Consider the following 19,958-nt stretch of genomic DNA (forward strand, 5'->3'; position numbering starts at 1 on the left):
TTGTAAACTCTACGACCAGAGCTGTCATGTGTAAGTCTCAGCCAAAAAACATCCTCTAATGTTTTCATCAGCAGCAACAGTAGTGTTTTGGGGGGGAAGGGTATAGTTGAAAGCCATTTGTCGGATGAAAAAATACCGAAATTGAAGACAACAAGATGACCGCTTGTTATCAGAGATATCACAAAATATTAAAGAAAAGCATTTGCCCCAAAATCAAATCATGTGCTTTTTCTCTGTTTAACATGCTAATAAAGCTTAAGCATTCAGTATTTGAATGAAAAGAAACCAAAGTCAGTATAGTTTATTTTCCTTTATTTTATTCTCTCAGACTAAAACCTCCGTGTTTGAGGTTTGTTCATAAACAACAGTTTAAAGACTTTGTGCTGCGCTAACAAAGCTCAGTTTGTACGGTCGAATGCAAACAGGCGGAGAGATTTTCTGCTGTTGACAGAAGTTCCAACGAGTGCATCTTTTCTGTTTGTTTTACTAATCCCCTAAACATGTACGATAAAAAAAAAATCAGATTTTCGAGCTTTGAAGATGGAGCTTGGTGTGTGCGATAACTCGGCCCCGTGCACCCACACAGTCCTCTGCTCAGGTTGGAGTCGGGCAGCGTTATGCTAGGATTTATTTGAGTGACAGAACCAAGTGAGGTGTTAAAGGTCCCACATGTGAAGTGTGATAAGTATATAAGCGCTTTAATGCATCTGTAGCTTGTTCAGTTGGAATAAATGGAAATCAGAAGTTAATAACATGTTTTTTAGTTCAGCTCTAGAGTAATTAACAAATATGAATTCATATGTCCGCCCAGCTGGGGGGATCCGGGTGGGGAACATAGCCTTTGGTGTAGCTCTCTGTACAGATATGCTGGTACCAGACCTGGCAACCACACTGTGTGGAAAGCTGCTGCTCCTAGCTGCCAAGACATGGTTCCAGCCTGTAACTAAAACCAGAAATTGTCATAATGTTTGTGTTTGTTTACAGATTAAACAAAACCTCTGTTAATAATGAGCCTTGCTGAACGCTACGTTAAGTTAGGCTGATGGGAGGTATTGTGTCATCTTGTGAGTAAAAGCCCTTTTAAGTCATCCTTCCCTTGGACACAGTCCAGATTCACCATACCGTGTGGACCCACCAGAAGCAGCCCTGTGTGTGAATAAAATGCTTTTTGGACTCGCTGTGAGCCATTGCGATCTCCCTCGTCTGTCAGAAGTTGCGACCTCTTCGGGGGTAACGGTGCTGTAGAGCATCCTCTGAGGTCAACCACCGCCGTGAGGCTCGGCCAGCACAACATGGTCAGAGTGAAAGAGACGGCGGCGGAGCTGCGGTCATCTGTGCGTCAACCCCCGACCATGCTACAGCAGCATGTGTCTCTGTGTGCGTATGTCCGTTCGGGATGAAGTCAGACCGTAAATATAGCCTCGTCTGTCTTCGACTCGACGTCCAGACAGTCTGTCTGACGGGGAAACACGCTGCAGTCTGTGACTTTTTTGGTCAAAACACAACAGGAGAGAGGAGAGCGGGAATGAGTGGAGAGAGGAGGAGGAGGAGGAGGAGGGTGAAGGGGGGAGGGGGTTTAATAATTTCAGCCATCTCTAAAAATAGTGGGCTCAGTAACGGGAAGAAAAAAAAAAAAGCTGTTCTGCTAAAAATCACAGCTCCATAGCAGCCATTTGGATGATGTGCGCTCCCTGAGGTGGAGCCTGGGAAAGTTAGCTGTGCATACTAGCATGTCACTCCGCGTGTGTGTGAATCAATGTCTGTGTGTAAATGTACACCGAAATTGAATGATTGAGGGTCTTACTTACGTATTTACGCAGAGTAGAGTTGGAAAAGCAGTCTTGTTTGGGCCGATAGGACCCGGTCTATACCCTGAGTTGGTCTGGTTTGGTTTGGTCCGGGCCTGCTCTAGCCCAATTTGTCCCGGTCTGGTCTGGCTCACGGTTCTGCCAAATCCACCCCTGCCCTTTACTGACTCACTACAAGACCATCAGGGATTGTGGGATGCAGGCGGACACAGAAATGAACAAAACGCCTTGTCCTTATATGAGAAAAGAGACAAACATAACTGAGTGAAGTCACATAAAATAAATTGGAAAAGAAAAACTCGTGCGATGAAACTCTCCACTCAGGAACTCCTGGAATGTCAGCCCACCAATCTCCATTTCAGTGCTTTTTAATTCACTTGCTATGTGGCCCCCTCTGACTGCCTGTTGAAAGGGTGCTGGCCTTCACTGCGCTAAACTGAGATTCACTTCATTGTTGTTTTTACGGACTGGGTTTATAATGGACGGCAGGACTTAGTCACTGAGCCTCAGACTGAATGTCCCTGCAGGCCCAATTTGAGAAGCATGTGACTTTTGTGTTGTTATGTTGTTACGGGCGATCGCGAGGAGTGTTCACAGGAAATACTGTTTAATGCAACATCATTTCATGAAGTAGTCATGCTTTCTTTTTTTTTTTCGTTGTCGTATTGTTGTTTTAAAGATGCCTCATTTCCAGTGCATGGCTTCGGCTCGGCTCCACTCGCCTCACTTTTGCTACCGGGTCCTTTTCTCTATTTCTTTTTCCACTGCAGATAGTCACCCCCGCAGGCTATTTGGGATTGTCAGCTGATCATCAGAGAGACACTTTCTGAATCCTTACATCGGCAACAAACAGAGAAACGTCTGCACGTCGTCAATTGCACGACATAATGTATGCCGTATAGTTTTGCAGGCTGCCACTCTTTAATCATCTGGGTGCAAAATATCCACAACTTTTGCTTTTGACCTTCGATTAGCTGCAGACACCAAAATAATAACCTAGTTTGGTGAATATAAACATGATTTTAATCTTTTTGTCAGGAAATAAAAGGTGTCCCAAGTTCAACACCTTTCCTGATTTAGATCCAGAAATACCAAATCAAAGGTTTAAAAGTTTTAAAAAACACTTTGATACCCGATACGGACACATTCTGGTCGGTTCTCAAATAGTATTGAGGTTTAGTGCCCATCCACAGAAAATACTTTTGTTAAACTTCCTCTCCTGCCTGACCCGCCCGCTCTGCCGTGTCAAAATGTTTGTACCGATGTGGATTGTGTGTCAGCGTTGTGCTGGCAGCGCTGTGGAGTTGTTATGTGATATGCAGTTTAGAGTGGCAGGGAGAACTTATATCACCTGGTTTATGAGATACCATTTAGCATGTTGAACACCTTGTAAGAGCCCCGTGTGTGTGTGTGTGTGTGTGTGTGTGTGTGTGTGTGTGTGTGTGTGTGTGTGTGTGTGTGTGTGTGTGTGTGTGTGTGTGTGTGTGTGTGTGTGTGTGTGTGTGTGTGTGTGTGTGTGTGTTTCGCAGCAAGAACGCTCAAAGAACAAAAGGATCCTTTGAGAGCAGAATTTCAGAGGAAGCTGTCAAACGTGTCCATTCTTCTCTAAGCCGGTGTTTGGGATTATCCTGGGCTGTTGTGGAATGCTGTTCAACACACAGACGGACACACTCACAATGCGATGTCAGTCACTCGCATGTAACTCCATACACTCTCCCTGCGCTCTCGTCAAACGGCCGTGGATGTAAACGGTCTGTGTGATACAGGCAGTGGTCGTCCCGCCTCTTCTGTCCGAACGTATTCTACATGCAAACACAAATGACAATGCCCTGCAAAAACACGGACAGTTGTCTGATTCTAACATATAAATAAAGGTTGGATTTAAAAAAAATTTGTATTTGGGTGCAGCAGCTGCCCGGGTTTGAATGCTATCCGCGGCCCTTTTGCTGCACGTCACCCCCCCTCTTTCCTTTCTTCAGCTGCACTATTGAATAAAGGAGAAAAAATAAAGTTGTGTTTTCATATCCCTGTGGAGGTGCACGTAACACTTAAATCCCGTAAAAGGACGAAACCATGATGAGAACAACAACTGGGCTAATTGTGATCGACTCATTGCCAAAAACTGATGATGTTGAAAGACCAAAATATGCTGAAAGATGGCGTCGCTCTGTTTTTGCACTGCAGCTCACAATTGTGACACATTGAGAATTTTAGGTGACGTGTTTTTCAAAACAACGATGCTTGAATTCGTCTTTGCCGAGATCAAATTGCGCCGGATAAGTTACCCTGCACAATTGTTTTATTTTGTGTTTTAGTTTAGCCAAACAAAGTGAAATGAACCACCATAGACGAGTTCAGATTGTAGACAGAAGGAAACGAGCTGTTGAAACTATTACAGCGGCTGCACTTCACTGGTAAACTTGACCGTGAACAACACACAAATATCTCTGCTTTCAGTCTAAACACACTTCTCTGCCACCCCAGTAATGTCTGTGTCATATGTCATATGTCATAATTTTGGTAAACGATATTTTGCCTTGTTCACCCCAACATGCAACACCAACATTTTTTTACGTACAGCACATCCCCTTTGGACCACATAATTGTTTTCAGGTATGAAAAGTTGAGTGTCGATGGAGGGCCCGATGGAGAGAATAGGTCTTCTATAATTGTAAATAAATTAGATGTTAAATAAACATCTACAATGGGAGGAGGTTATCTGGCCTCAGTGTGGTATCTGCTCTGGGGCCGATGTCATTCTGGAGTCGTAATTTCAATACTATTTGCCTAATCTCGGTACAAGATGGCTGCAGATGATTGCCAGTGCATCCGGGAAGTATAGTGGCCTTGATGGATGTGGGTCCTAAAAGAGCAGCCGATAACGCCAACTTGTGACGTACATGAGCGGGGCCGCGTTTGAGCCTCGAGGGTGACGTTGCGTCGTGATGCATGAATGTCTTGTATCGCAAGCTCGTGAGTGCAGCTCATTAATCTCAGTATCGGTGGTATGAGTCGGGGCTGGCAGGCCCGGAGCTGCGTCGGCTCCAATTCAAGGCTTCCCTCTGATCCACGCCAAAATAAGAGCACTCTTCTTCTTATTTTTCAAGCTTTATTATTCTTGTCTGGCAGCTGTGCTAGCATGTTGTGGAACAGTCCTGAGTACCTCTTGAGCTGCTAATGATGTGGAAAAGCCGGCTCTGGTCGAGGTCTGCAGTGGGGAAGACATGGAACCTGCAGCTTCTCCAAAACTCCAAAACCATCAGGGCACATGTTGAGCTCTGTGAGAATACAAATGTCTGTTGAAATGAATCAGACGGACACAAGTGGCTTTAAGTGATAACATATTAAAGATGGCCAATCTATTTATGCTCTATAGAGTTTAAACTTACTTAACGTTGTTTCTATTTATGCAGGAATGTGAATGAATCCTGGCATGAGTGAGTTTTTTATGGTTTCAAGTAAAAGGGGATTTGTCATATGTTTGCGTTTGTGAGTGAGTCATAAAGTGTGTGTGTGTGTGTGTGTGTGTGTGTGTGTGTGTGTGTGTGTGTGTGTGTGTGTGTGTGTGTGTGTGTGTGTGTGTGTGTGAGAGTGAAACCCCGGGGTTAATGGCATTAGCAGGCTGTGATTGGGGCTGATGGCTTTCTGCGACCATAATAGCAGCTCTATTAAGTGTTTACCTTGAGCCATTCCACATGTCAGCTGTAGTCAAGCAGCCAGAGACGGAGGACTGGGGGGGTGCTACAACAGCCTGGGACGCTGGGAGGGAGGCGAGACATAGAGCGGGGGGGGGGGGATGGAGGGGTCAGTTGGCTGCAGAGGAAGGAGGTCCAGATAAGTCACGGTGGTTTGGAGAGTGGTCTGATGTGTTTTCTATACCAGGAAACATCCCCCTTGTCTTCAAGCAAGAACATACTTATGTGTTTTTTTTATTCGGAGATGCAGCGTGTGGGAAGAATTCATCTTCAGGCATTGATAAAGTATGACATTCTGTTACATTCACATTAGCAGATGTTGGGCATAAGCAACACAGAGTTCAGGGCCTGGAACAGTAGTTTTGCAGCCATTGGTATCACAGTGGTGAGAGTGCACTGTGTGACCTATACACAAGTATTCTGAGTCAGCAGACTGCCTTTGGTTTGCACCAGGGATTTTCCCGCAGTCTCGTAGCTTTGGTTGTGCTCTATCTGTGCTCTATCCGACAGGGGCATATGGAAAGGATTAGATTAAATATAATACACCGGTAGAGAAAAAAAACGAAGTGGCACCACAGCTGAATACTGAAGCCATGAAAACTTCTACTGGATTAAAGTCGCTGATTTGTGAAGAGTTGCTACTTTTTTTGTGACTGCCGTTTAACATGTTTTATTTTGAAAATGACTCAGGAGATATAAAAGCTATAGACGGGTATGTTACGGCAGGTTTCAGCAGATGACAGCTAGGGATGGGGTTTGATGGCATTTTATCATGTATTGTTATTCTTTAGGCTGTTTTTGACTAATTTTGTGTTCAGATTCTATTTAATGTGTGTTACATGTTTTATGGGTTTTTACATTTTGAGAACATGTTTGGAAATGAGTGTTGTCACTTTATCATCATATCCATAGATGTATTTTTGTAGATTAATAATCAAATCAACAAACAACAAAACTGAAGTGAAAGATGGATATATTACCACAGCATTTAGTCCTGAAAGATGAAATAAACTTTACTAGATGGCCAGTACGGATAATCTTCTAGCATGGTACGTATATTTTTGTACAATAATTACAATAGATATAAAACATGTTCTCAAAGGTTTTGGATAACAAATGCAGGTGGGAATGTATTTTTGACTAATTAAGTATCTGAGAGAAGATACTTGTTGGTGTAAAAATCCTGCAAATACAATCATTCAAAACAATTTCTAGCGGTATATTACGTCATATTGCCCAACGAAAAAAGTAAAGAAGACATTTCAACAAAGCTAAACAAGTCCAGACATTTTACCAACTGACCAGATCTAAACAGTTTCCAGTTTCCAAATGTTCTGCTCCCCGGTTGTCAAACTGACAAAGATGGCAAAGAGAGGTTAAGCTAAGTATGTATTTCAAAAGCATTCCCATCGGAAACTTACAATGTCACAGATATTATATACATCCATGTTATTTCTGCAGTCTCTGAACAAAACACGGCATTTGAACTTTGGTCACCAGGTTTCCACCTCGTGTGTCAGAAAATATAATTCAGGTAAAGGGGTCGCGGGTGGCTGCAGGGGTCAGTATCTGTCTCTGAGCTGGAGTCGAGTGTGGCGTGTGTGATGGGGGTCATCCTGTGGCCATGTGAACAGGAAGGTGCGGGTTCAGTGTGAAGGGCTGAACCTCCGAGCTGTTTATCAGATAGCTAATGAAGCAGAGAGAGAGAGAGAGAGAGAGAGAGAGAGAGAGAGAGAGAGAGAGAGAGAGAGAGAGAGAGAGAGAGAGAGAGAGAGAGAGAGAGAGAGAGAGAGAGAGAGAGAGAGAGAGAGAGAGAGAGAGAGAGAGAGAGAGAGAGAGAGAGAGAGAGAGGGGAGGGGCACCTGAGGGGGAAAGGAAGGAGAAAGGGGCCTAAAAGTGAAAAATGGAGGAAGAGTGGCCTGAAAAAGGAGTGAGAAAAAGATGAGTTAAATGTGGGAATACCCGCAGTGGAGCCAGCACTCTCCCCTTAGCTGTTATTAGAAGAAGAATGCACCACAGTCTCCCATGATTTCACTGAGCTTTATTCCCACTACAACGAGCAGAAAAGTACCCATCATATTATTTATCACATTTCCTGGTTAAGAATCGGGCCGTATCACTCAGCTCCAGCCGTAAACATTTTCTCTGGCTGCGAGAGAAGCCGAGCTGCGTTCCCAACTCCCGTCATCGCAGCCATCCAGTTTACTGCAGGCCACACATTCATCAGTGTGGCCCGCGGGGAAGAGGGAAAGAGCCTGCTCCATTACCAGTTCAAATAATCCGACAGTCAAGACGATCAAAACAGTGTAACAGCGTCGATGTCTCGCGTTTCCACCGATAATTAATCCTGCTCATACTGAGAAGGAAAAGGTCCGGTTATTTTAAAATGGCGTGATGTGAATCGGCCTCTGGTTAAATTCTCAGGCTAGATCTATCTGTATTCTTTATGATTTCTTAAATATTATATTGTAATGTGTCAGGCTGCAAGTAGTGATTATTTTTATTATTGATGAATTCTTTATTTTTTAAATTCTTGTATCTAGAAAGTTACCATCAAAATACAAAAGAAATCTTGTTTTGTCTGGCCAAACATCCAAAACTAAAAGATATTCCATTTACAATTATATATATATATATATATATATACATATATATATATATATCGTCAGAGTTGTGACTGATTAGCTCTCTGCTTCATTTGTTTTCATCTCAAATGAAGCATTTTGAAGTAACTGAATGCTGTCAGTGCATTAACCAGCTAATTCATTTATTGTTTTGGGACTAGTGCTGACGTACCGTCCTACATGTCCTACAATGCTGCTCTGTTTTATCATTCATGGGGAAAAAGGTTCCCTGTGCAGTTTCACAACTCACGTAGCGCTATGGAAGCCTTTTTTCTATGAGTGGGTCCCGGTTGTGTTTCTCTGAAGCACATGCTAGGATGTACATGATATTGGAAATGTCAAAATGTGGGAACAATTGTGAGCACAGATTGTAATGGAGCTCTGGTCGTGGAAAATTGAACATGCTTCGATTAATTTGTTCTGCTGTCAGTCCGACACCGAGGTGCTATTATTGGCTCATGCAGCAGTGTGAGAATCTGGTGTGTTCATCAGGGGCCAGAGGGCGAGGGGTCAGGCTCAGGGGAGCCATCAGCGTTGAGCGGTCAGCTGACCCTGAACGATCCTGAGATAGGATGGCCTCGCCCCCCCGAGGAGGAGCATTCCTTGCTGCTAGTGTGTGTGTGTGTGTGCGTGTCTCAGAGCAGGCATGCGCTTATACTATACCACAATCGGTACATACAGTACTTAAAGGTAACGCAAAAACAAGCATTCAATTTGCTGTGTATATTTATGGCGTTCATAGCATTCATACTAATATTTTGGCGACGCCTGACGTTTCCTCTTGCACCACTTCTAATATCTATATCTAATGGGCAGTTTGCATTGCAATTTAATGAATACATTCATGCTCTCAAGTGGATAAACCCTTTGCAGAATCCGTTTCGTGCATTTCTTTTGTGCGTGGTGTGAGCGACATTGAAGCTTATATGAACTGCTCCTGGGAAGTTTGGTTTTTAGTATTTTTTTTCTGTGTGTTTCTGCAAAAGACACACCTATGAGTACTACTGCAGAGGGAACCCATAATCTGCTAAATGTGCGGAGGGAGACAGCCAGTCTCTGCTGTCCAACTGTATCACATAAAACATCCTGATGGGGCCGGATGGGACACATACACACACATGGAAAACACACACACACACACACACACACTATTCAATGCAAAACCAAGTAGAGCACATAAACTGCGCTGATGTGATCCTCTGAGAGCGAGACAGGCAAAGTGTTTAAGTAACCTCTGTAGAGACGGAGAGGAAACCAACTCCACACCTTCTCCACCTTTCTGCTGTGGAGAACAGACAGCAGCTGAGTGGCTGGACTCGTGTACAATAGGCCGGAGCAGAGCTCCTGGTGAAAGGTGCCACTTACCTTCATTGAGTGTTGGGAGTTTTGATGTTCACCCAAACTGTAAAGCACCTGTTGCATTCATCTCTTCATCAAGTCAGCTCACTAAATCCATTTTTTATTTAACCGTTCCTCTTTATAGTATTTAAAAACTGAAAACCATGCACAAAAATGTTGGTTCTTTATGTCGACATTTTTCGGGCACCAAGGAGTTGCCAATATCAGTTACTGCTGTAACTGTGTCACAACCAAAGCATTAGGACGGAGCCATCGACAGGATTTGTTTGTCAGTTTCATGATCATCATGAGTTATGGACTCGTCTTGTTTGAGATATTAAAGGGAGGCACTGAGGAGCTACAATATGTTAATAAACACAAATCCATTGAAAAATAAACTAGCTTTTGATTTCAACACGCGTTGGTTTCTTTGTCGCTGTTCTTGTAGCTCAAATAGTTTACCAGAAAATATTTAAGAACTTCAATCTACCAGCAGAATCAATAAATCAAAACCATACCCTCATTTACTGTATGTAACAACTTTAAACGTGCAGTTATGAGCATTTTCCTGTCTGTCTGTCTGTCTGTCTCTGTGTCCCCTCCGAGTCTCCTCTAATCAGGCTAGACGTGCCAGAGGTCAGCAGCTCTGACCTGCTGGCTCTGGTTCACCATAAATATTATGGGACCGAGAACAGGCACTCTCGCTGGATGTTTAATATAGCGCTGGGTCCATTAAGGGATTCAGACTATCAGCTTTCACTGGGATATATCGGCTAATGATAATACTGCCTGCCTGCACCGGCCAGTTAGAAATACAAGTCAGAACTTGATGCTGCTGTACTTTTATTTCTGGAAGTTTGTCCTCTCTTTTTTTATTAACTTTTGGTGTCGTTTTAAAGCGTTGTGTTTGCATGCGTAGGTGCATGCTGTGTGTGCTTTGTGTGTGCCGGCAACACAGTGGGCCTGGGGGAGCCCTCTGTCCTCCTTTCCCACGGTATTTGTCCCATGAGTCCCCTGCGGTGACGTCAGGACAGAGGTACGCGCGAATGCCAACGCTCAGAGGTCGCAGGTTCACTTCCTGTCTGTCAGGACCGAACTGGGCAGGGTCCAGTGTGGAGCGCCGAACTGTCTTTATGATCGCTCAGTGGTTTAACCTCTCTGTCCCTGTCCTGTCTCCGTCTCTTTCAGGCTATGTGGCTGATGCTGCAGCAGGAGGAGCCAGAGGATTACGTCATCGCGACGGGGGAGGTGCACAGCGTGAGGGAGTTTGTGGAGAAGGCCTTCCAACATATGGGGAAGACCATTGTGTGAGTGCCCACAGATACACGTATACGCCGTACTTTTTCAGACATTTACATCGATGTTTTGGCTTCCAGCACAAGTCTGATTTGAATGCCGTCACATTAACGTAAAGTTCACAGCGTGAACTCACAGAGATACTCTATCCAGAGTTTTTGTCTTCTTAAGAGCGCTTTAATAAATGAATGATTAATAATTATCGTTTCTTATTCAAAAGTGAGTAAAATAACCCACATGAGACGAGGCTAGGCAGCAAAACATATACAGCAAAATGCCTCTAACATAGAAAAGTATGCTTTGGTATTGTCCTCCTGTTTAAAATCGGCACCAGAGTTCAATATTAAATGAAATCAATAGACAAATTATTGAGAAAATGTATTTTCGTGGACTGAGAAACCAGCAGGATGGTCATCAGTGAAGCCATCAATGTAACAGGGTCCATGTCTGAAAGAGGCTATATTTTAGAAAACTTCTGTCTCCTGTTCAGTGCCACATCTCAGTCCCCTCCTCTGTCTCACCTCTCATTCACCTCCTGGAAGACACTGGCATGTTGGGGAAGGTGTGTGTGTATGACTGCTGTGTTGATTTAAACAAAAACAATTGGACAGGTGGCGTGTTTTGTCTGCACGAGACGTTAAAGAAACAAACTGCACAAGAAATAATCAGGGAGACGGAGGAAAGGAAAGCTGAACCCTGCAGCAGATGTGGGACAGTGTTGTAAAATGTGTGTGTCTTTCCAGGTGGGAGGGAAAGGATGAGAATGAGGTTGGCCGTTGCCAGGAGACGGGAGTGGTCCATGTGAAGGTGGACTCTAAATACTACCGTCCCACCGAAGTGGTAAGTCCGATTTTTCAGAAATGTTTGACTCCAGTGAGCCCACTCACTTCCAGACCACCATGATCTTCACACTTTATACTTTCCTTTGTTCATTTGTAGGAAACAAAGCGCTTATTCCTCACGACTTCGGCCAAAGCTAACTTGTCACTTAATTATTGATAACTTGAGAACCATACTGGTGGTTTAGCATGTTTTAGCCATATGTTACACATTATTATTATTGCCTACATTTCCTTTTTCTCTGCAGCACTTGTTTCTCTTTCTTTCTGATCTCTTGCTTGCTGTGCCGTTTATCAGGCAGACTTGCAGACCGTATCAACAAACCACACTCACTGCTGCTGATAATCTGTCATTTATATAGTTCTATAGAATTCATGAAACAGCGTAGCACATATTGTTCCATATACCTGACCTTAACATGAATGTTGCATGTATTCTCTGCATGTATCTGATTGCCGGTCATTGTGTCTGGGACCATACACTTATCAGCTGTAACGGGTCCAGTTGGCAGCCCCCCGACTGCTTATTGTATGCTTTTAAACGAGCCAGTCCGCCTCTTTAAGAGTAATGTAGGCTGCATCCTGCCAGTTGGTGAAGAATGGGGGCTCGTATTCAGGCAAGCAACCTTGACAATTTCTACTTTAATAGCGATGGCGTGTGTTGAATTGAATCCCTCAGCCGGTGAGGGCAATTCTGTGGAATGAGAAGCTGCTTTGAAAGCACTCAAGAAATGTAATGTCTCTCTTTTTTTTAATCAGCCAGTGCTTAAGTTTATAATGGCGGTGAGCATCCAAAACCCCAAAAAAATGAGCCATCATTGTATCCCTCCGTCTCTCCCAAGGCGTGAAGTGTCTCTGATATTTGGGAGGTCTTTCTCTCATCGCTGTGGCCCTGGGGTATTGTGGCTGCTCCCCTGGGGAGGGTGTAGGGTTACCCCGGGGTGTTGTGGCCGAAGATTAGCTGTCAGGTTCTCGGTTTAAAGCCAGCAGCTCCCCTCTGCTGAGCTTTGGCCCGGCGAGATTAGAGCTGAGATGCAGTTGAGTGATGGCGGAGGATTAGCAAGGAGGTCCCTGCTGACTGACTGCCGATGGAAGCACCGGTCACACACCTGGGCCTGTGTTCTTTGTGCGTGTCGGCTCATTCATTCAAGGTCTTAACCAAGAATCCGCACTGAAAACTACTCTAGACACTGGTCCAATGGTGACTTATCAGCAGAGGAGCCGTTTGGTGTCTTTCACAAGAGCTTTTGTGATACAAGAACAAATGGACAATACACTCTTTGGTGCTGATGCCTACCTGACCTAATCAAGCAACCCAAGCAACCCAGTCCATCAATAAAGCTGAAACTAGTTGCAACATCCGCTTACTGACTTAAGCAGCCGATGAAAGGATTTGAAAGATTCTGCTCCTCCACATGGTAAAACTAAGTGTTGTCCACAGCACACCTGGTAGACAGATGCATAAGAGAATGAAGTCGTTTAAAAGAAGATAAATAATTCCTGCACGTTCACTGCAGCACTTAGTTTGTTAGAGCTATAATATCGCTGTCATCGACCTTCATCAGGCGTCACAGGTTCTGACTGCCCGAGGTGACGTCTTATTATTTTTGTCCATCAAACAGTCCTCAACCAAAAGATGTTGAATTTACAGTGAAAAGCAACTGTCGAAAGCAGATTTCACATTTGAGAACCTGGAACCAGCAAAAGTTTTCTTGATTTCTGTTTTTTGTAGTCTTTTTTTTTTTTAAGCTCTCCTTCTATCCGTCAGCCACTTCATCTATTCTTTGTTAGTTTGCGCTTCACTTTCCAGGTTTCAGTGAATTAGCTGGAACAACCAACAGTTTCTACTGCATTGCCTGTGAGGCTCAGTGGGAACGGGGTAAAGATTGCAGGGATAACGAGAGTGAAACGGTTCAATTACAGCAGGCGATTTCTCTGCTCTGTCTCACTGTCTCTTCATTTCTGTAGAAGGGGTTAAATAGACTGAAGAGTGTTTAACCTCTGACCCCTTCAGACAGGAAGTGACTGACACCGGGCTCACAGCTCAGCATTGTGGCTCTCCTGAAGTGGAAATACCTGTCATCGTGCGCGTGTGTGTGTGTGTGTGTGTGTGTGCGTGTGTGTGTGTGTGTGTGTGTGAGGTATCCAGCTTACTCGCACCTTTTTGGTTTTGGTTTGCTGTGTTGGTGAAAGAAAATGTGTGTGTCTGTACGTAAGAAGAGTGAGTCCTCAGGCTGTGTGTTAATATATATGTAATTCATCATTATCCCTGTCAGTGTGTGTGTGTTTGACATGAGCTCATTTATCTCCCTAGCCCCTTGGGACAGGGGCGAGCAACCCGGGCGGGGCGAGAGGGGGTTAAATATGCAGGTGTGCTTCACATGTGGTGCGAGTGTGTGTGTGTGTGTGTGTGTGTGTGTGTTTTTCCCGGTGTATAACGGTGCACTTGTCTTGTGTTTATTTGGGAAACAAAGCCTTCGAGGCTGCAGAGGTGACCGCGAATTTTACCGCCGTGGTTGTGGAAGCTGTTTCCTGGATGCGAAACATGCTCATTAAACAGAGAATAAAATAAACCACAGCCATTTTCTATAGAACGTCAACACGCGGAAACAAAAGATGTTGGTTTTGAAGCTGTCGGGGGTTTTATGACTAACTGCTCCAACTGTCATGGCTGCTGTTCGTTTCCATTGAATTGGCTTTGTAGAGCCGTCAGTCACACTTGTCAGCCTGTGGGTTTCTGCCAGCACTGAGGTTTGACTCAGGTGAGCGGCCTCTGCCTGATCTTTGCGAAGGTGTGTCACGGCCTTTGCTATGTTGTGATTAGTTTTGGTTGCCAGGTGACATGTAGTGCCGTGGCCAAAGATATTTCTAGTGAGTTCAGGAGGTTTCCTTCGTCTGGTTCACACGGTTGTGTTTAGACCTTGTTGAGAGATTTACAAGGCTGGAACTACAGCAATGCTAAAATTGAATATAGGTACGTGAATTAGTACAGCACAACAGATGAGGTGGAGCTATCTTGTGCTTGAGGGTGTGTGCGTACGTGAGTTGTTCTGCCGGCATATGCCAGAAAGAAGTTAAGTGCAGTTATAGGATCACTGCAGTCATTTTGTACTGCACCGTACATGAAGTCGGGGGATTTACGAGAGTTCAATTTAAAAAAGAAGGATCAAAACTGTTGCGATAGAGCCCAACATGTTGTCATGTTTAATCCCTATAGGTCAAACACCAAAAATGCTGAATAGTACATTTCGTAATGCAGGTTCTTTTAGAGCCCCTCCTCAGACAAAAGTAGGGTGAAAACTAGAACTCCCAACATTCCTGGTGCGGTTAGAACTGTTACCATCGATACTATAGACATTGGGTCTTTAGTAATGTGTGGTGCAACCCATTATGAGACCTCTGGTGCCCTGAGGCTCACCTTGGAACTCCGTCACCACTCTCTCTGCTTGAAACTCATGCTTCCATTAGCTAGCACTACTTTACAAATCGTACACTGAGGCCATTGTGAAGCACTTGAGACAGTCCGAGTAAACTCAGCTCCATGTACTGTTTATCATATTTCTTTTTGGTTTAGCTCCTGTAGTTTCAAGCTGCAGTCAAACATCACTTCTTTTTGCTACTTCAGGTACTTTAATGAGCTTCGTTTAGTTTCTGCTGCTGTTGACGTCTTCAGACAAATAGCATCTGGCATTTTAGTTGGACCGTCCCCGCATGGCAAACATCCATGCCTTTCAAACATCATTCCCCTGGTTTGTAATGCAGGTATTGCGCAAAAACATTCTCCCAAGAAAAAGTCGGATAACCCTGGTGACATCACTATGACATCATCTGGGCTATTTTATTGTCTGGACTTGTCGAAGCTCCACCAGAGCCACAGAAGATAATTCACGATGACTTGGAAACTGATAAAATAATTGGGGAGCTCCTTAAGTGTAAAAGGAATATTCCAACATTATCTCCACACTGTAGTTTACTACTTATGAGCTTGTGAAATTTCAGATCATCTCCACGAATCAGAAGTTTCTCTCTTTTCTTTTGTTTAAACTTTAACCTGAATTATTTGTTGCAGATCCCAATTTGTCCCAGTTAGCTTTGGAAGCACTGATTGTTCATATAGACTTAGTTTTGGACTGCGGCGATTATGTTTGTGCACCAGTCAGTATGTGCATGTATTTGCATGTGTCTACGTGCACACACACACTTGCGTCTCTGTGCTAATGCAGCCCTGCTGCCATACTTCCAAGTTCACGTGTCGCTGCAGGGGATTAGCTGCCGCGAGTTGAGTGACAGCGCTGCGGTTTGTGTCCGACCTCTCATGCAGAGGAGGAGGAGCAGAAGTGGTGATGAATGGGAAGTTGGCTCTCACTCTGTCTTTATCGCTCTCTGTCTGATCAGGGTTGCACAGAACTCCTCCACTGTCATTTTCTCAGCCCACCTCATCGCCCTCTTGCACTTAATGTCTGCGTCTCAGTCACAGTGATGCAGCAAGCGCTGGTCGGCAACACAGGAATGCCCTTCCAGGCGAGATTATCCTCCTGTCAGAAAAAGCAGACAGACAGGTGCCCCCTTTATCACCTACCACCTACGCACTCTGTGGAGACCAGAATCCAAAACGTTGTTTCTTTCATCAGATAGTCACGACTTCGCTCAAAATCATAAAGCAACGAAATCAACTGAAACTAATAACATTCTTCTTGTTTCGATCATTTCTTTTAAGAAAGTTACATTTACATCTTTATTTTTGTCTCATCATCATCTTTTTTACTTAATCAGGGCAATTTAGAGTAAAAATAAAAGGTTTGAAAGTAGAAGGAAATGCACATCATTATTTCCCAGGGCCCAAAGTGACATCTTCAAATAAGAAGTTTGACAAATTACTCCAAAGATTAATCGATTGTCAATATTGTTTTTCTTAAGATAAGCGCCAGTCAATTAATCAACTACTTCAGCGCAAGATCATCACGCTGACATCACTATCTTCCCAGTAAGCATGAGTTGGAGGCAATTGATTGACTCGGAGGAATCGCTGTCAGATGTTCCCATGTATCACAAACAGCGAGCTGTAGATTCGTCTTTGTTACAGTCACGTAGCAGCATTCACAGCAGTGCAGTCATACACTGTCGATCATCCTTTTGTTTTAAACGTGCAAGTTTATTCTTGTGCGGCACAAACGAGTGTGTAAAGCGGGTGTGCTGCATACCACCGGCCTGTGTGAGTGTGTGTGCTGCATACACATGAGCGGACGCACCGCAATACACAGTTTGTCGTTTCAGGTTGAGTTTTTGTTTTTAGTTCCCTGAAATGCATAAATAAAAGAGTTCTTACAGCATGGCATGGCATGAAATGCTAATTGTGGGTTGTGAGACCTTTGCAGAGAAGTTGCCAGGCCTGTTTTTTATTTTTATTTTATTTTTTATTTAGACTACAGGTAAGAATTGAAAGCTCCCACATCAACCCTGAACAATAGCCCTGTTGACAAACCACACCTCGGCATCTGTCAACTGTCTGTCTGTGAGTGTGTCAACTCTAAACTTCCTCCTCGCTGTGGATGGCTGTCACTCCAGTAGTGAGATGTGCGCAACCGATTCACCCAAAATACTCTGCTGCGTATTCTTACACGTCATCAGTCCTGTCGTCATCGGATGAGGAGCTCAGACAATAGTTCCAGTGATCCAGGAGAATAAAGGCAACGGGTGTTGTTGAAACCTTTTCAAACAAATCAGTTGAGGTCATCAACGTAACAAAGACAAACCGGACTGATCTGGTTACTTAATTATGTTTTGCATTGACGAGCTTTATTTAAGCTTAAAGGACAAGTCCACCCTTGGATACCACAGGTATCCTCGCTGTGTGATGCTGGATGCTTTCCTTGTGGCTTTGTGTTGAAGTGTTGCGACCTGCCTTCGCTACTTCAGTTAGTGATGTCATGAGTTTCGCGGAGCGCGCTTTGATTGCTCCCACCGACGATGCATGAGCTGAGCAAAGCTGGACACAGGAACCAAAACCTTGTTTTGCAAGCGGCCTAAATTAGAGCCATCACGGAGCATGTGCACAGACATTACTAAGCAACTAGCTAGTCTGGTTCACGTTGAAGTTGCACGGCTCAGTGTCATACAAGCACAGTTCCAAATTGTGTGCATTAATAGTCAAATTAAATATTTATATCAAATATAAAAGGAATAAACAAACATGAAAGCTACATACATACATTATGTACTGTTCAGCCCATATAACTGTATAACACACACCCAAAGCAGAGGTGTGCACACTTTAAATAGCAAGCCGCATCAGTAGACTCATTGTCTCAGTTGATCACCTGCTGCTATTTATAACAAAGAAATGTGAGTCAGTGAGCGCCCTGACCTGATATTCAGTACTTGTGTTTTGAGATGTAGCTGCACTTTCTTTGTCCAGGTATTCAGAGGACTAAGAAAAACGCAATATGTGAAGGTGCGCCTGAGCAAAACTCTTTTCAACCTGGACCATTGTTACACACGCATGTTGTACAGCCAGGCATTGTTCAAACCCCCCAAAAAAACGTTTCAACTTTTAGTCGAGGTCTCAGGGACTCGAGAGATATAAAACGTGTGGGAAACTGTGGGAAATGTGTATAACATGACAAGTGTGTACAAAATCACATGACGCCTTGAACATTTCCAAATGATGTTATCGTGCAGCCGTGAGAACATGGTGGTTTCAATAACTCATTTAGTGCAAGCGTCATATAGTTTCAATGAAGTGTTGCAACTAGCAGAGACACAATATATATGATGCTGAATATATGTGATGATGTCATACAATGTGGAAAAGAGCTGTATTTTCTAGCGTCGAGGCTGCTGAAGAAAGAAATTCAAGGAGGAAAATCTGAGTTCAAGAGTTTAAAGCTACATAATATATTGAGCAGGTCTGCTAGGTGGTACCAGGCTGAACAAATGGGCCCTATTGTGCAACCCTCATCCCCCATTACCCCTGAATATACACTATAGATGCAATTAAATTCCAGAAAAACAAAACCTTAGTTTCATGAAAAGAACTAAAAGAAACGGATACCAACCTGGCAGACTATAATTGTGTCTTACCTCTTTTAAAAAACTAAAATAATAAAAACTCTTATGTTGCATTGCAGCTGTATGATTATGCAATCTGTTGCTCAATGGCGTTGGAACAGCAAAGCTGAGCTACAAGCTGAGGTGGAGCAGGCACAGGTTGACACGGAAGTGATGGGATGGAAGGAATATTAATCTTAAGTCGTAGAGCACTATTCAAAAACCAAAGTTACAAAGAGTTCCTTAAAAAAACAACATGACAAAGCACATGGGAAGACGGAACACTTCAGTAAACTAGACCAAAGGAAAGACAAAGCAAGGTAGACCAAATATTTCACCAACAGTAGACGCGAGCAGGGACCTTAAGGTGAAGGTATGCTCAAGATGAAGTGCAGTAGTTGGTATTAGGTGTCGCCCGTCTACATTGGAAGTTCCAAATGGCGACAGTCAAAGGTGAGGTGAAAAGCCGACTAGAGGGTGGCTTTAGTCATTCATATGGGGATAACACCTCACGCTTTTGGACAATCTCTTCGCAGTCCTATGCCAAAAAAGGGGGTTGGAGGAGGGGGTTACAGACCATGCGACAAGCACTTTGTTGAAGCAGAGTGACACCTTTATAGTCCGAATGGTGTCTTTTGTAGCAGCAGACATTAGGTGCTCGGTTCTTAGGCCTCATTGAAGAAACAGAGCTGGTGTTGGGTTTCATTTGACTCCATGCTGGCGGACCAGACCTCATAAATCCACTGTAGTGCCGTCTCCACACACAGAATGAGTTTTACAGTTTCTTTGATTGGAGGAGGACGAGGCGAGCTCTGTTGTCTGTCCAGCGACTTAGTTTTTCAGCAGATATTGTATAACCCGAATTAAATCCACACCATTTACTGCTTTAACAGTCTCAACTTTCCAGTACATAGTACCACCACTGGTGGACGACTCGTGCAGACACAGGAAGATTGCAGCAACCACAGTGTCAGATCCCGCTGCGGAGCAAATTCTTTATCCTAACAATGAGAAAAACAGGTATGGCCCCCCCCCTCACACGCACACACACACACACACATGTGTGTGCTGCTGACATAATGGCTCCTTGCAGGCAGTAACTCATACACTTCTGTGCCTGTGCCCCAGAGAAGATTTGAACAGTTGGCCTGCTTTGTTGCGTAATATCTGCTATTTAATGAAGCCTGAAATATTGTGGCTTTTTTAGAGTTTCCCAGTATTAGGTTGGACTGCTCTTCATACATCCAGTTGAGAAGTTTTTCAAATCACAAGATGCTCTTCAGCTCATCAGCTGTTTCATATTCCACTTCT

The 19,958-nt window shown here is 43.9% G+C and overlaps 1 protein-coding gene across 1 annotated transcript in view; it reads left to right on the plus strand.

Moving 5' to 3' along the window:
- Positions 1–19,958, plus strand: part of gmds (GDP-mannose 4,6-dehydratase) — a 140,410-nt gene that overhangs the window by 98,105 nt on the left and 22,347 nt on the right. The window contains exons 8-9 of the mRNA XM_076088486.1: positions 10,654–10,772; positions 11,505–11,601. Coding sequence (XP_075944601.1) covers positions 10,654–10,772; positions 11,505–11,601 — 216 coding nt within the window. The remainder of the gene's footprint in view (positions 1–10,653; positions 10,773–11,504; positions 11,602–19,958) is intronic.

This window comes from Anarhichas minor, unplaced genomic scaffold (assembly GCF_050575085.1).
Source record: "Anarhichas minor isolate MPS153535 unplaced genomic scaffold, ASM5057508v1 ptg000010l, whole genome shotgun sequence".
Classification (NCBI taxonomy): domain Eukaryota; kingdom Metazoa; phylum Chordata; class Actinopteri; order Perciformes; family Anarhichadidae; genus Anarhichas; species Anarhichas minor.